The sequence below is a fragment of the Diabrotica virgifera genome, chromosome 5 (genome assembly GCF_917563875.1).
Source record: "Diabrotica virgifera virgifera chromosome 5, PGI_DIABVI_V3a".
In the NCBI taxonomy this organism is placed as follows: Eukaryota; Metazoa; Arthropoda; class Insecta; order Coleoptera; family Chrysomelidae; genus Diabrotica; species Diabrotica virgifera.
Genome location: NC_065447.1, coordinates 112,975,660 through 112,992,897, shown reverse-complemented (window position 1 = coordinate 112,992,897; position 17,238 = coordinate 112,975,660). Strand labels below are relative to the sequence as shown.

General features: G+C 33.4%; 1 protein-coding gene across 1 annotated transcript in view; it reads left to right on the top strand.

The window, feature by feature from the left end:
• Positions 1 to 12,648, top strand: part of LOC126884311 (glucose dehydrogenase [FAD, quinone]-like) — a 71,078-nt gene extending 58,430 nt beyond the window's left edge. Inside the window, exon 5 of the mRNA XM_050650249.1 lies at positions 11,762 to 12,648. Within this exon, the coding sequence (XP_050506206.1) occupies positions 11,762 to 12,612 (851 nt within the window). The 3' untranslated portion in view covers positions 12,613 to 12,648. The remainder of the gene's footprint in view (positions 1 to 11,761) is intronic.
• The last annotated feature ends 4,590 nt before the right edge of the window (positions 12,649 to 17,238 follow it).

The window sequence follows — 17,238 nt, the reverse complement described above, 5'->3', positions numbered from 1 at the left end:
CCCTGAAATTACCCCAGGCAGTGAAGGAGTTATAAATAATTGATTCTAATGTTGTCTATTAAATATCCTTTACAGAGTGCATCTGGTGCTACATTGGCATGACCAGCCACTTTTTTTAAGGTTATTTAACCTTTCATAAAAGCGAAATTAGGATTTTCAAACCCTCTTGTGCCTTTGCACAACACCCCATTTCTACTAAAGGTCAGCTCGGCTTAACAAACGTCAAAATACTAGCCAACCAACAACATTATCGAAAAAGGTCCTTCCTTGAAATGTGCCATATTCTCAAATATTAATCTGCCCTAAATAGAAGAGCTGACATCGATAATTTGAGCCATATTTATCACTTTCCCATCATACACAATAAATAAGAATCACACCATATTCCATGTTCCGAGTTAAACACTCTTTCAAATAGTTCAGCCATATAAATCCTCCCGTCGAAGAAATTATTCCACTAACTCCGTAGTAGTCAACAATTGCACACTTGTACCATGACCACCGGGGTTAAAAATTATACACACATCTGCTTAATCTCTTGGATTTGAAGCAATTATCAGTCTCTTTTCGTCCTATTTTGGATAGTCGCACAACCAAATGAAGCCATCGGTAAAATTCAAATCACCATATTATAATCAAATAAATGAACATTACTCACGGTGACAGCTGTTTATTAATTTTCGTTAAGTTATTTGCTCTTTATATTGTGCAACTATACAGTTGTTATGTGAATTGCTTATCTAAAAAAGCTATATTATGAAGAGGAAGTACGAATGACGCTAGAACTGGAAACACCAGAAATTACCACAAATGAAAAAGTTAATATAAGTATACTTGGAAGTTGTAAGAGTGTAATAATAAGCCAGAGTCTTTTCTACTTTCAATCACTTTTCTGATTCCAAATAATGCATAGTGTAGTATAGTACCTGTATGGCTTAACACCCCATGTGGGGTTTTTCCCTTGATAGATCTATTTTACGGGGTGGATCATTCTTCATCATCATTGTATTTGTTTAATAATATGTCTCCATTTCTTCCGGTATATTGTCTTCTCTTCCCATTTTGTAATTCCTGTCCTGCTTAGGTCCTCATCTACTTCAGTTAACCATTTCGATTTGGGTCGACCACGTCTCCTTTTTCCTCCTTGTTTCCATAATAGCATAGCTTTTGATACTGATTCTTGTCCTTGTCTCCATATATGACCAAGTCATTTGATTCTTTGTACTTTTATTTTGTTTACTTTATCATCTCTATTTAATTCTTCTAAAATTTCTCTATTCGGTCACCTTCTATACTCTTGTTCTTCGATTCTCGCTGGACCCAATATAGTTATTATTATCTTTCATTCATTTATCCTTAACTTCTCTTTTTCTTTTTGTCTTACTATGGTTTTATAAATATTTATTTTTGTTTGTTTGGTCAATATTTTACTCTTTAGTAGTTTTCTATTTGTTTGGTATACTCGGTGTGTCGCAGTTTTCTTTCTTCGATCTCCGTTTTTTTTTCCACTTTTTGTTGTTTATTATTACGCCCAGGTATTTCAGTTTTTGTACTTTTTCGAATTTTTTATTTCCTCTCCTTATATCTCCGTTTTGTTCTGCCTTTCCAAGTTTCATTAGTTTTGTTTTCTTTCATTAATTTTTAGTCCCATCTTCTTCCCCTCTTCTTCAAAGTCCATTAATAATTTTTTCATGATTTTTCTTGTGTTTGCTAGTATCGCTATATCATCTGCATAGGCGATTAGTTGGTAACCTGATGCTCTTAGGTTTCCCTTGTGGATTTTTTGCAAAATCTACTGGCAGGTTAAACAGTGTTGCTGATAGTAAGTGATCTTGTCTCACCCCTTTATTTATTTCGAATTCTTCTGTTTCCCCTTTTTGTGTTAGAATACTGTCCAAAATTTATTCATTGTCATTTTTATTAGGTTTCTTAGTTTTTTACTTACTTCTTGATATTTTAGGGCTTTCATCAGTTCCTTTCTCTTTATTCAGTAAAAGGCTGGTTCAAAGTCTATAAATAATATTTCTGTTTGATGTTGGTGTTCGTGTGCTTTCTCCTTTTTTTAATGGTGTATATTGCATCCGTTGTTGAACTGCTTTTTATGAAATCGCATTGTTTCTATGATATTTTTTGTTTCATCCGTTAATGTTTTTTGTATTATTGACGATAATATTTTATAGGCAACGTTTAATAGACGGGGCTGTACCGTCGCACCCGTTAGCGAAATTATTCCGATTCGATTTTTTTGAACAAACTGACTCAAAACGAGGTCCTTATAACAAATCCACAGGGTGCCAGGCGGTGCTGTGGTCGAAAAATTGTTTAAACAATTTTTTTAAAACAAATTCACAAAAAAAAATTATTTCATTTCGAATTTACTGTTTGTACTTCAGATCTTAAAATAGCCTCAAATGGGAATGAAATTTTTTGAGACGAAACTGACTCATTAATTTGCCACAAAGAAAAAATAAATTACTATTGTTATCTCGTCTTTGAAATTATATGGTAATAAACAGATTTATTGTGGGAAATTTTCATTATTATGTTCCATAGAATTTTAATAATTTTCGATTCCAAGGATTTCTGTTTTATGTTTCAGTTATTAAGTTATCAACAATTATTAGAAAAAGTATCCTACAAGCAGCAGAAGAAGCTTTAGGTAAAGGAAAAGTCAACAGAAATAAACGGGAATACAAAACTCCATGGCAAAACGAAAGGGTGAAAGCACTAGCAAATCAAAAGAAGCAAGCTTAAGTTATATAAAAAAGAGTGAAGCCACTGGAGGCACGAGAGGACTACGTGAGAATCAGGAATAGAGTAAACTAAGAAATAAATAACATCAAAAAAGAACACTGGGAGAAATTTACCAAAGATATGGAATACGACTTCTATGGATCCCAGAGGTCGGTGTGGATGATGATAAGGAGACAAAAAACAGAAATTAATGAATTTGTACGGATAGATAACATTACGGAGAAACAATGGGCTGAGCTTTTCACGAAATTATATGGAGAAGGAGAAGAAGAGAACAGAGAAAGAAACATTAATGAAACCCACGATAGAGTACTAATATCAGAAGAAGAGCTACAAGAACGAATAAAAAAATTAAAAAATAGAAAAGCACCTGGTCCTGATAAGATAAATAATGAACTGCTTAAATATGGAGGAGGAACACTACTCAAATGGCTCCTAAAATTATTTGTCTAATGGCTCCTAAAATTGTTGACGGCAGTCATAAAAGATAAAATCGAGAAAAAAGCGAACATGGCAGATGAACAAGGCTTCCGGAAGAACCGCAGCACAATAGATGCAATTTTTATTATCAGGCAAATAGTAGAAAAGTCTATTGAATATCGAAAACCAGCATACATGTACTTTGTAGATTTAAAAAACGCTTTTGACAGGGTGAGGCGAAATGACATCTTAAATTTATTACAAGCTGAACAAATAAACCACCAGATAATAAGGCTAATTAATGAAATTAACAAGAACAACAAGATCAGAGTTTTAATGTCAATAGGAGAAACAGATCGCATAGAACTAAAAGGAAGAATCTGAATCTGCCAAGGAGACTCGCTCAGCACATTGTTATTCAATATGGTGATGAATAAAATAATCCTCGAAGTAAGAAAACGACATGGATACCACATGGGAACGCATAAAATCACGATACTATACTATGCCGATGATGTAGTACTAATTGCTGATAACGAGGATGACCTTCAAAGGCAGCTCCACACTTTCAATATCACAGTAAATAAACTTAATATGAGAATATCAGTAAAAAAAACTAAATGTATAGTGATAAGTAAAGAGCAGCGTCGATGCAAGTTAGAAATAGACGGCAAAATTGTAGAGCAAGTAATGAAATTCAATTACCTAGGAGTAGAGATCACTAGCGACAGGAATATAAGAACAGAGACCACAACACAAGCAACAAAAGCGGCAAGAGTAAGTGGTTGCCTCCGAGAGACCATATGGAGAAACAAATATCGGACCACGGAAAGCCAAATAAAAGTATACAAGACAACAGTAAGATCTATCCTAACATATGCAGCAGCGGAGACAAATTCTGATACAAGAAAGACGAAACAACAAATCAACAGTATCGAAATGAAAGTATTACGATCAATAGCGGGCATATCATTAAGAGACAGACAAAGCAACAGAAGTATACGAGAACGATGCAAAATTTAAAATATTAACAGGTGGATCAAAACAAGAAAGAAAAACTGGAACGAACATGTAAACCGAATGGAACCAGATAGATTAGCGAACATCTGTAAAAACAACAAGCCGTATAGCAGAACATCCGTTGGGAGGCCGCCGAAAAGGTGGAAAGATAATGTACAGTCAACAACAACTAAAACAGAAAAAGAGGGAGACAAACAGTCGCACGAAGAAGAAGAAGAAGAAGAAGAAGAAGAAGAGGAAGAAGGAGAAGAAGAAGAAGAAGAAGAAGAAGAAGAAAAAGAAGAAGAAGAAGAAGTTATCAACAGGACACAAAACTCACTATTTATTTTCAATCTAAATGATCTCTCTCTTAAAAAAGTGTCAGTAGACACCAGGCGAGGTCTCAAGGAGGGGGAAATTGACTCCATTGACCCCCCTTGGATCCGCTCCTGGTTAGTACGCCTTAAAAATGGCCATTTTCGCATTTTTCAAATTTTAAGTTGCGTATAACTCGACAACAATCAATTTTAGAGAAAAATCACAAGAGACCTTTTTTGCTCAGAATGATCCATATATTCTAAAAAATGTGTATGAAGTAAAAAAAGATTTTTTGAATTTGTTTAACCCGCCATTACACGCGCTATGAGGGAATCCCTCACCATATTTGTTTATAACCAATGAAATTGTATAAACTAATACGATAACCTTAAGCACCCAGGAATGCCTTTAGCATGGTTCATGAGAGGGTATGAAAAAGATATAGAATATTTCAGGCGGTCAGTGTGCTGTGTGATAGTTGAAAGGAGAGACATCCCTCTTCAAGTGAGGGAATTCCTCACTGCGCGTGCAATCACGGTGAAATCACGTTTCTGTTATCTCAAAGAAACGTTTAGGTTTTTATTTAATATTTAGGTAGGTTTAATTAAAATATTATCTTTTCCTTTTAATTGCAAAAAAAGATAGAATTGGCTGGGACACACCCTGAGGAAAGACAACTCAGATATAACAAAGAAAGCTCTAAACTGGACAGTAGCAGGACGAAGAAAGCAAGGACGACCCGCAACGACCTGGAGAAGAACAATTGAAGCTGACTACAAAGGTATGAGAAAGAGCTGGGGAGAGGTAGCAGCTATGGGCAGAGACAGAGTCCAATGGACAAGCTTCGTGGATGCCCTATGCTCCTTTACGGAGTAACAGGAAATAATGTATGATGAATTAAAGTATTATGGTTTGGATTAGGTTAGGAACAGTGGCACACCGAGCGGGGGGTTTGGGGGTTAAAATCCCACCCAGAGCATATAGAAATATATATAAAAGTAGGAAAATGTAACTTGTCTTTCACAAATAATACAAAAAACTTTCGGTGCCCAAGCTAACCCCCCTCCCCCCAGAGGAAAATTCTACGCCACTGGTTAAGAACCCATTTTTAAATTTACCTATTCTAATTGGGAAATAAGCCACAATTTAACTTGAAAAATTGATTTTATTGACGTTTCGAATTCCACCTCGGACGTCGTTATCAAAATACAAAAGATTAATAGTTAATTACATAAATACCACAAAGAAATAGCTTCAGAACAGTTGTTAATTTTAATTTGTATTTTTAGTAAAATGAATTCGCGTAAAGAACGTTAATTTCTTCAGTGGCTTGCTGAAATTGAAAATTGAGAAAACTTGCTTTTGATCTATGTATATTATTTTTACTTTTGTTTTGTTAAATTAATAAAAAAAAATTGGTTTACGAGACTTTCTATAATATGTGAGTACAACCCATTTTATATTTACACATGTTGACATTCATTCTTCCTCGAAATAAGTCGAACTTATGTAGGTGAGGGCGACGCTCATACGCGTGCAACCACGTCACAATAGGAGACGCGTGTAACGGCGGGTTAAAAAGATTGTTTAAACAATTTTACGACCGCGGCACCTCCCGGCACCCTGTGGATTTGTTATAAGGGCCTCTTTTTGGGTAAGTTTGTGCAAAAAAAAACGAATCGGAATATTTTACCTAACGGGGGCGACGATACAGCTTGGACTATAGCGATAAATGTTAATAATTAAAAATAACAGCTTTGTAATAAAATAATGACAAAAATGTCTTCAGGATCTTGATGGAGGGATTTTAAACTTTGATTTGATTATTTTCTGACTTTCAAGATATGATTTTTAATCGATTTATTAAGCCTTAAAAATGGCCATTTTTGCATTTTTTTAAAAAATCACGTATAACTCGACAACAGCCGATTTTAGAGAAAAGTGACATGAGACCTTTTTTGCTCAGAATAACCAAAATTATCTAAAAAAATTGGTTGGAAACGAAACAATATTTTTTTCTGTGAGTTTGTTTCAAAAAAAAAATTGTTTAAACAATTTGTCGACCACGGCACCGCCTGTTGGTTGCTTGGAAAACAGAGATATAAGGAGAGGAAATAAAAAATTAGAAGAAGTACAAAAACTTAAATACCTGGGCGTTATAATAAACAACAAAGGGGAAAGAAAAACGAAGATCGAAGAAAGAATAACTGCGACAAACCGAGTATACCAAACAAATAGAAAACTACTAAAGAGTAAAATATTGACCAAACAAACAAAAATAAATATCTATAAAACAATAATAAGACAAAAAGAAAAAGAGAAATTAAGGATAAATAATTGAAAGATAATAAGAACTATACTGGGTCCAAATATAGGTTGCTACAAAATATTGTACAAGTGAAAATAGCAGACAAACGCAGTCCAGGACGAAGATGCACTTCGTGGTTGCTTTAGGGTAGCAGTGAATAAAACTAAGATAGCTATGATGGTAACCAACATTCTGAAAGGACATGGTACATGAAGAAAAAGGAAATAACAGCCCATCCCGAAAAAGAGTCCTGCGTATGCCAGTGACGTGAAATTTTTGATTTCATTGCTTCCACCTTGCAAGGTTGCTGGATCTACCGTTGGTAATAACTCGATAAAAAATTATTATTATGCAAGTCAGAAAGTGACCAAATCAAAGTTTAAAACCCCTCTTTCAAGATCCTGAAGAAATTTTTGTCATTATTTTATTACAAAGCTGTTATTTTTAATTATTAACAATTAGCGCTATATAATAATAATTTTTAATCAAGTTATTAAACTTGAAAACTGCAATTTTCGCATTTTTCAAATTTTAAAACGCGTATAACTCGACAATAATCAATTTTGACCCACCTTTTTTGAGACCACTTTGCTCGGAACTTTTTTGCTCAGAATGACCCACTTTATCTAAACAAAATTGTTCGAAGTGAAAAAATTAGTTTTGTGAATTTGTTTAAAAAAATTGTTTAAACAATTTTTCGACCAAGGTACCGCCTGGAACCCTGTGGATTTGTTAAAAGGACCTCTTTTTAAGTAAGTTTTTTGCTTACTTTTTAAGTAATTTTAGTTTCTAAGTAAGTTTAAAAGATTACTTTTTAAGTAATTTCGCCTATGGGCGCGACGATACAGCCTGGACTATAGCGCTAATCGTTAATAATTAAAAATAACAGCTTTGTAATAAAATAATGACAAAAATTTCTTCAGGATCTTGAAGGAAGGAATTTAGTCTTTGATTTGATCACCTTTTGACTTTTATAGTAATAATTTTTAATCGAGTTATTAAGCCTTAAAAATGGTCATTTTCGCATTTTCCAAATTTTAAATCGCGTATAACTCGACAACAATTTTAGATAAAAATGACAAGAGACCTTTTTTGCTCAGAATGACCAGAATGACTCAGAATTCTGTTTTCTAAAAAATTTAATAAAAAAATTATTTTTGTGAATCTGTCTAAAAAAATTGTTTTAACAATTTTTCCACCACGGTACCGCCTGGCACCCCGTGGATTTGTTATAAGGACCTCTTTTTGAGTAAGTTTGTGCAAAAAAATCGAATCGGAATAATTTTGCTAACGGGGGCGACGGTACAGCCCCGTCTATAATATTGTAATAGCTTTGTAGTTTTGCACTCATGCTGGTCTCCTTTTTTATGGATCGTTTTAGTCTGTCCAATTTCCCACTTGTTCTTCATTGCCTCCTCTATCCGTATTTTCCTAATCAATTTGTGTATTTTTTCATATAACATGTCTCTTCCGTATATTATTAGTCCTAGATTTATTCCGTCCTTCATAGGTACTTTTCCATTATTCTTCTTCATCATAATAATAGTTTCTAATAATGGTTCCTGTGTGATCATTTATTCTTCATCCTCTTCTTCTATTTCATCATCTATAACTGGTTCAATAATTAATTCTGTAAATTGATTTATCCATATTTCTTTATATTCTTTTTCTTTTCGACAATTTTGCTTTGTTTAGTTTTTATTCCTTCTAGTTTACCTTTGAATGTACTATTGTTTTCTTTTATTTTGTTATAGATTGTTTTTTTAATTTATGTTGTATTTTTCGTTCTCTATTTCCTGAATCTTTAGTAACTCTGTCTATTCTTTTTCTCATGATCATCTTTCAGTGCGTCACAGTTTTTCGATTTCTCTCTAACGCATTAAATTGTATGTGACAGAAAAAAAGGCACGTCTGGGAATACTTCGGTAATTATTCTAGTTCGGTGATTATTCTAGTTGTCGATAGATGGCGCCATAATCAAAAAAGAATTATTTATTAAATAAAATAATAATATTATCAATATAATCTGTACAATTTATAAGACTATACAAATGAAAGAAAATACCATTTTATAAATGCAATAGACACAATTGATTTGGTTTTATTCCAAATTGAAAATAAAATTTGACAACTGTCAGATTTAACTAAAATGTCACGTTAGAATAAATGTCATAAATGTGTATTATCACGGACTTACCTTTTTTTCTATAATTTGTGACGCACTGAAAAATGTTCATGAAAAGGAGAATAGTTCGTTTTTATCCATTTTAATCTCGCTTCCACTTTTCTTTCCATAATTTTTGGCATTCGATATTGTACCACTATTTTTTCTTCTCGTTTTTCTTTTTGCCAATTGTTTTTTTTTTCTGCTGTTTAATGTATGGTGTGCTTTATACAGCTCCAATCACGTTTCACATCAACACATTCTTGATTGTCATCAATTGTTAGATATTTTCCAGTTCTTCCTGATATTTCCTTCTTACTTGCTCTTCTTTTAGTTCTTCAGTGTCCCATTTCGTTTCTTTGCTTTTATTTTCTCCTGCATGTTTTTTGTTTTATTTTTGCCATTACCATGAAATGATCTGAGTCAGCACAGGCTGTTTTGTAGGATCTTACGTCTTAATTGATGATTGTCTCCTCCTGTTAATCAAAATATGGTCTATCTGAGATTTAGTTTGCTGATCTGTTGATATCCATGTTATTTTTTGTGTTTGTCAGGATGTGGGAACTTTGTACTGCTTATGACCATATATGCTCTTGTACATAGGTTGCATAATCGTTGCCCATTGTCACTTGCCCTTTCGTGTATTGTGTATCTTCCTACTATGGTTTCAGTGTATTGTTCTTTCCCTATTTGGGCATTGAAGTCTCCCAGTACCATGATCGTGTTCTCTTTGGATATTTTTTCTATTTTTTCCTCTATATAATCGTACCGTTTTTCTTTTTCTTCCCTGTTTCCCATTTTCTGTAGGCGCATATACGTTTAGTAGTGACATATTGCTGGGTTTTGCTTCTATAGGCTATTGATTACGTTCAAAATAAGAGAGCTAAAAGAAACTACAACGTTAACGGGATTTTATTGTCTCATATAGTCAATGGATCTCTAAATTTGAAAAAAACCGCGGAGTGCTACCATTTTTGAGAAATGGGTGAATTAGTCCCTAGGCACAGGGTGAATTAGGGTAAGTGCTATGCACTTTTGGTACAAAGACTTACACTTACAAAAAATAACTTACATTCTTTCTCTTTAAAATGACGTTTAGTAGAAGTTTCTAGGATTTATATTTTCCGGAATAAGATTTTCAAAATTCGCCGTTCACAGCATTTTTGAGCTATTTTCCCCATTATTTCGCAAACATTGTTCTGTAAATGTTTTTTACGCATTTCTAGGTATATGCAATGGTACATTTATTAGAAAGAGGAGTCAATTACGTTTAAAATGGTCTATTGTATAAGGTTGCATGACTATTTTGAAGCAAGTTCTGCTTTATCAAATTATTATACTTTTAATGATTTTTGATATTTTTTATGATTATTTTTTAAATTTATCATTATGACCTTTTTTCTTGCACATTTAGGGATATACATTATATAATAGAAAACAGAATATTTTCTGTATTTTAAAATGGTTTATTCCATAAAAATCTAGGACTATTTTTAAACAAGATATCCGTAGGATATCCAAGAGTATCCGTAATTTGAAAAAAAAATTAAAATTTTATATTTTTTTTTAATTAGAAGAATATAATTGCATATTATAATATAATTTTTAATTCCAAATAATTTTTCTTAATAACACTTTTCGATATTGTGAAATATAAAGGTACTTTACTCCTGAGCAAATTCACATTTTTTAACATACCTCCTACACTATTAATAAAATTTTATATCTGATGATTGCATTTTAAGTTTCACACTAGGCATTTTATAAAGAATAACTTTTTTCATAAAATTAATACTAAAAAAGTTTTCCATATGGTTCCAACTATTGCATGTGTATATGTCACACTTTGAATCACACTATCACACTAGTCACACTATCTTGTTAAAAAATAGTCCTAGAATTTTTTACGGTACACCATTTTAAAGTAAAGAAAATGAGCTTTTCTTTTTATTACACAATATATATACCCAAATATACAATAAAAAAGTTATAATGAGAAATTTAACATTAATCGTGAAATATATCAAAAATCATTAAAAGTATAATAATTTGAAAATTCATATCTGGCTTAAATATAGCCACACGACTTTCTACGATAGAACATTTTAAAGGTAATTGACTTCTCTTTCTACTAAATGTACCATTGCGTATACCTAGAAATGCGTAGAAAAAAGTTACAGAACAATGTTTGCGAAGTAACAAGGAAAATATCCCAAAATCGCTGTGAGTGGTAAAATTTGAAAAATCATATTTTGAAAATTGTACATCACAGTGACTTCTACTGAACGCCATTTTTAAGAGGAAGGATGGAAGTTCTTTTTCTGTGAAGCAATGCCTATAACTATACCCCCGTGGAAAAAAGTTATTGGGCAAAAAACAAAATTGCTATCTTTCATGTTTTTTCTTGCTTTTCTTTTGGATATATTTTTGTTAGAAAACATGTTTTTGACTTTAAAATGTAATATTTCGATAGTACATTTAAACTGAAACAATTTTTTTATATAAATGAACTCACCCTAATTCGCCATGTGTCTAGGGACTAATTCACCCCTTTCTCAAAAACGCACCCATTTAAATGGTAGCACTCCGCGGTTTTTTCAAATATAGAGGTCCGTTGGCTATATGAAACAATAAAACCCTGTTAACGTTGTAGTTCCTTTCTAAAATACATAATCATTAGCCTACTATGCGCAAGTATAAATGCGCAAGTATACATTTCTAATAATGTAAATAATAACTTAATACGTGAACAAGTACATAAAAGTATATAAATAACCTTTCTTCATCTTTTTTTGTAGAAATACAAGTAGTCCAAGATCTGGAAGTTGGAAGCGGTTTTTCGGATCATTTACAAGTTTATGGTATGGTTTATTCAAGTAATCTTACAGAACCAATAAAGACACTTAGAGAAGCAATTGCTGAGTATTTAAACAATGGCACTGGATATTTAGCTGAAGCAGCATCAACTCAGGCTCTCGGATACTATAAGACTATACTGGAACCTGTTGCGGGCTATCCAGATTTGGAATTGAGCTTTGCCGATACTAATCTAACGTCTGACGCTCTCTCTCGTTTTTATAACTGGAAAGCAGACATATCTGCCGCCACAGGTGGTATTAATGCTGCCAGTTCTTTCCAAATTTTTGTGACACCATTACATACAAAATCATTAGGCACTGTTAGGTTGAAGAGTGCCAGTCCGTTGGATTACCCTGATATAGATCCCAACATACTATCAGATCCTGAAGGACATGATCTAGAAAGTGTTTATGTTGGAGTACAATTAGCTGTAAATCTGACAAAGCAGGGTCCATTTAAGAAAATAAATGCCAAATTACAACAAAAGCCGATAAAAGAATGCATACAGTATGAGTTCATGAGTAGAAAATATTGGAAGTGTGCTAGTAAATACATCGTCTGTCATAATAATCATTCTGTCGGTACATGTAAAATGGGTCCAAATCCAAAAAGAGGTGACGTAGTTGATAACAAATTAAAAGTACATGGAATTAAAAGATTACGAATTGCCGATGCTAGTATTATACCTCTTTCTACGTCCAGCCATATCAATGCAATTTGTTACTTGATTGCAGAAAAGGGAGCTGACTTCATTAAGGAAGCTGATGGAAGGTTAAACTCCACCAGTTAGTTATATTGATATTATAAAATAAAAAATTTCATTTCAGTATTTCATTTATTTCATAAGTTTTTGATATCTAATCTCATACCCCACTTATGGACGAAACTATAGCTCGGTAGCCTCATCTGTCAGTATTACGTCGTCTGTTATGAATATTGAGAATCCTACATCCATTTATCTCCTCCTTTTAAATTTCACTATTACAAGTAGGTACAATGGTTTAATAGATACAAGGGGGAAGGGGACTTTTGGCTAGCACTGTATAATAATTGACGGATAATAAATGTAAAATCATTCAAAATACAGGTGACTCATAAATATAAATATGTTTATGTATTAGCGATAAACCTTACAAAGGTTGTATGTTAAGTATAAAACATAGTTTTATAGACAAGTGAATAAAGAAATGGGATTTAGTATATCACAAGAGACAGACAAAAACTCTTAGGAAAACGCCAGATAGGTAATTATACTTTTTTCTGCGGCCGTGCTAAAACAGCCACTTTCCCGCACTCATTTTGTTTGCGTAAGTTGCACTTTCCCGCACCAGTGCGGGAAAGTAGAATACCTTGTAATATGGCTTTAAAATATTTATATTATGGCATATTATAATACATGCAATAAACTATAGTTAGATATGATATACTAATTTATTTCAAATTTATCTTATTGTGTTCATATTTTAATAAAATTAACGCGATTATTTCATTCATAGGAGATTCTGACCAATAGAAAGCTACAGAAATAAAAATTAAACTGACTATTTCACTAGACCAGTGGTTCTCAATCTTTTTGAGTCATGTACCACAAAATACTTTTTAATATTTTTGGTACCACCTAACTGAAATAACTACCTATCTAGATAGGTAATCTAATTAACTGTAATAGTGGTGATTTCGACAGTTTTGCGTTTTGTGTACCACCGCAAATAATGATATGTACCACCAGTGGTACATGTACCACAGATTGAGAACCACTGCACTAGACTGTTTTTAACTGATAAAACGGCATAGCAACGCTTCGTTTCCTACTGACAAAACTCCTTAACGACGTGAAATCTCAGCGACAAAATTATGACAGATAATAAATAAAGATAAATAAAGAAATAAAGATTATATTTCGTTGATATGGTGCATTAATTGTCTCCTGAAATAGTATTGTCGAATATCATTCGAGAGAAATATATTTCCGGCAAAATTTTCTCCTGGTTTCATTCAAGTTCGTTGCCTTTTGGTAATTTTCGCTTATGAAATTTTGACAAAATCACTCGACTGACGTCTCGTGATTTAAGTCAAAATTTAATTCGCGAAAATTGCCAGGCAACAAACTTTCATACCAGTCGAAAATATTGCCGGCAAAATTTTCTCCCTTGTGATATTATATACGGTTATTTTTTGATGATTTTAACTTCCAATCGCATAGTAAGATATTTGATCACGTGTTTAATTCTGTCCAATCAGATTAAAATTATACTGAGAATTATCTACTGTAGAAAATTTCCGATAGAATTTTTTTAAGTAGATTGTTTCTGTTTAATGGCAACCAGTTTCCTCGTTTTGGCAACTGTCACATTTAAGAAAATATCCATAATATACGTATTAAAAAATAATCTTACGGATATCACAGACAGTAAGAATAAATAAGAAAATAATTTGTTGTCATTGGGCAATAGCCACTCGAGCCCTGCGGACTCTCGTGTCTATTGCCAGACAACAAATTTTCGAAAAACTGTCGCATTGTTTTCAATTTATTCTCACTCTCTTGTGATATTGTATCCGATAATTTTTGATAATATCATGTCGTCAAGTACATTACGTCAGATGCCCTTCGTTGCTACGAAAAAATACATTAAGTGACAATGACAATTAATGTTTTAAAAATTATAAAAGTGATGACTTTCAACCGTCAAATATTTATAACAACTGTGTGTTTAATTGTACTAATTTTACTAAGTTTACTACTGATAATTCGATGAAATAAAATTATTTTGAGATAATATTTAAGAGACGGCAGTAGCGATCAACAGGTAGCAGCAAACGCGGTCCCAAATTGCGGCTGTAATTTTGAATATTTTGTCGAGATATTTGGCACACATATTCGTAATATAATAAAGAATGGCGGTACAGAGCCCAATTTGAGAAATATGTTAGGATGGAAATAACTCTGTAATTAAAGCCGGATCAAGAAACGTGTAACGTGTAATGTAAGATTAAGTGTAATTTAGCATCAATAGTGTGGACGTCACACGAACGTCCTCACGAATCGTTTAACGAATCTTGGTTTCCACTCAGTTGCTACGAACAGCCGAATAGGGAGGTCGTGACAGCAGGTAGTTTACTGCTTTTATTTGTATGTATTTAATGACTGGAGACCGGAAATAAAGTTCGGTGCGTCGCTGGTGGAAAACTCATTTGTATCAGAAAATATCTAGTTTACTTGTGGAACTAAAATCTCAGCAAATTAGTGGCCAATATAAAAACTTTACCCGGATGTCGCCTATTGATTTTGAATATTTTTTATAAACATAGATTGCATGTAAACTGTTAAGACAAAATATTGTCATGAAATATGCAATTTCACCGCAAGATAGACTGGCATTAATATTAAAATTTTTAACAACAAAAGATTCATATTCTTCTTCTTCGAAAAGACTTCAACTGGGAATTGTATACAGAAAACTTTACTGGATGTTGGGAAAAAACTCTCACCTATCGATCGATAACAAGCTGCTTATATACAAAACAATAATAAAACCCATTTGGACATATGGTTCGCAGCTCTGGGGATCAGCTAGCAAATCTAATATTATGAAAATACAAAGATTTCAATCCAAAACTCTAAGAACAATCGCTAATGCCCCTTGGTACATCCATAATGACGCAATACATAGAGATCTTCAGGTACCTACTATCAGTCCCCGAAGAGTGCAAAAAATCTTCTGAACAATATCAAAATAGGTTGCGGGTACATCCAAACACCCTGGCACACAATCTTCTCAACAAGCAACAAGCGAAGAGATTGAAGCGATATGATCCCTTGGACCTACCTACCCGATCCTGACAGAGCCTACAGCAGAGGAAGCTACGCCTTCAACAGCGTCCAGCCATTGTGTTCTGTACCAGTTTTAGTTTTAGTTTTCGTGCTCGCGTATCAGTGTATGTGCGCATCTCACCGGTAAATAAGGTAATGTGTGTGTGTCGTGATGCTTTGGTCACTGGACCTTACATCTCTCTGCCATTGTAAAGACAAACAATTTTACTTATTGTTTTCATTGTAAAACAGATTGTAAAAAAACTTGGATGTCAATAAAAAAAAATTTTTTCTTCTTCTGGTTCCTATCCTTTTCGGATGTTGGAAATCATATTGGCAAACATAACCTTGCTCGCTGCGGCTCGAAACAGTTCCATTGAGGTTTCCTTTAACCATGTTCTCCTCCTACCGGGTTCTCGCTTACCTTTGACTTTACCTTGCAATATGGACTGCCGCAGGGAGTAGCGGTGCTGATTTCTCATAACGCGTCCCAGATATTGCAATTTTATGCGTTTGTTGGTAAACAGAATCTCCGGTTCCTTCTTTTGATCCTTGCTGTCCATGATATTCTCAGCGTTCTTCTACAAAGCCACATCTCAAATCCTTCAAGTTTTTTAATATTGGTGTCTGTAAGTGTCCATACCTCCGCTCATATTATTGTATGTACATATTATTTTCTTATTAAAATACATATTGTCCTTTTCGTGATCATTTTTCAGTGCGTCACAAATGATAGGAAAAAGGGTAAGTCCGTGATAATACACATTTATGACATTTATTCTAACATGACATTTTAGTTAAATCTGACAGTTGTCACATTTTATTTTCAATTTAGAATAAAAACAAATCAAATGTGTTTCTTGCATTTATAAAATGGTATTTTCTTTGATTTGTATAGTCTTATAAATTATACAGATTGTATTTGTAATATTATTATCTAATTAAAAAAAAATTATTTTTTTTAATTATGGCGCCATCTATCGACAACTAGAATAATCACAGAACTAGAAGTAATCACCGACGTGCCTTTTTTTCTGTCACATACAATTTAATGCTTTAGAAAGAAATCAAAAAACTGTGACGCACTGAAAGATGATCATGAGAAAAAGAATACACCAAAATTAGTTATTTTTCTTGAAAAATTTTTCTGGATCCCAAATACCGAGGTATAAACTATTAAGTTCAATACAAGCAACTGTTCGTCACTCCACATAATGAACGTCCAAACGGTAGAACTTTCACGAAGCGCCGTCCAAACGAGTGCTGCGGGCGCCTTTGTGTTAACGGAAAAAACCGACTCCCGATGGGTCCCGGTGAGCTCCAGGGCGAATGGTACATGTAATGCTCGTAGTGCCGTCCAAACGCAGAATTCGCGTTTCATTAAGCCGGGTCCAGACACGTGTAACGTGTAATGTAAGATTACGTGTACAGTAGGAAAAATTAAAGAATACCCATGAACGAACATATAAAACACGCTGTATTTTCCTGTCACCGTGTGACACAAAAAATTGGCCAGCGCAAGTACATGTAATAATTATTATTACATGTACTTGCGCTGGCCAATTATTTTTGTGACATGGTGACAGGAAAATACACCGTTTTTTA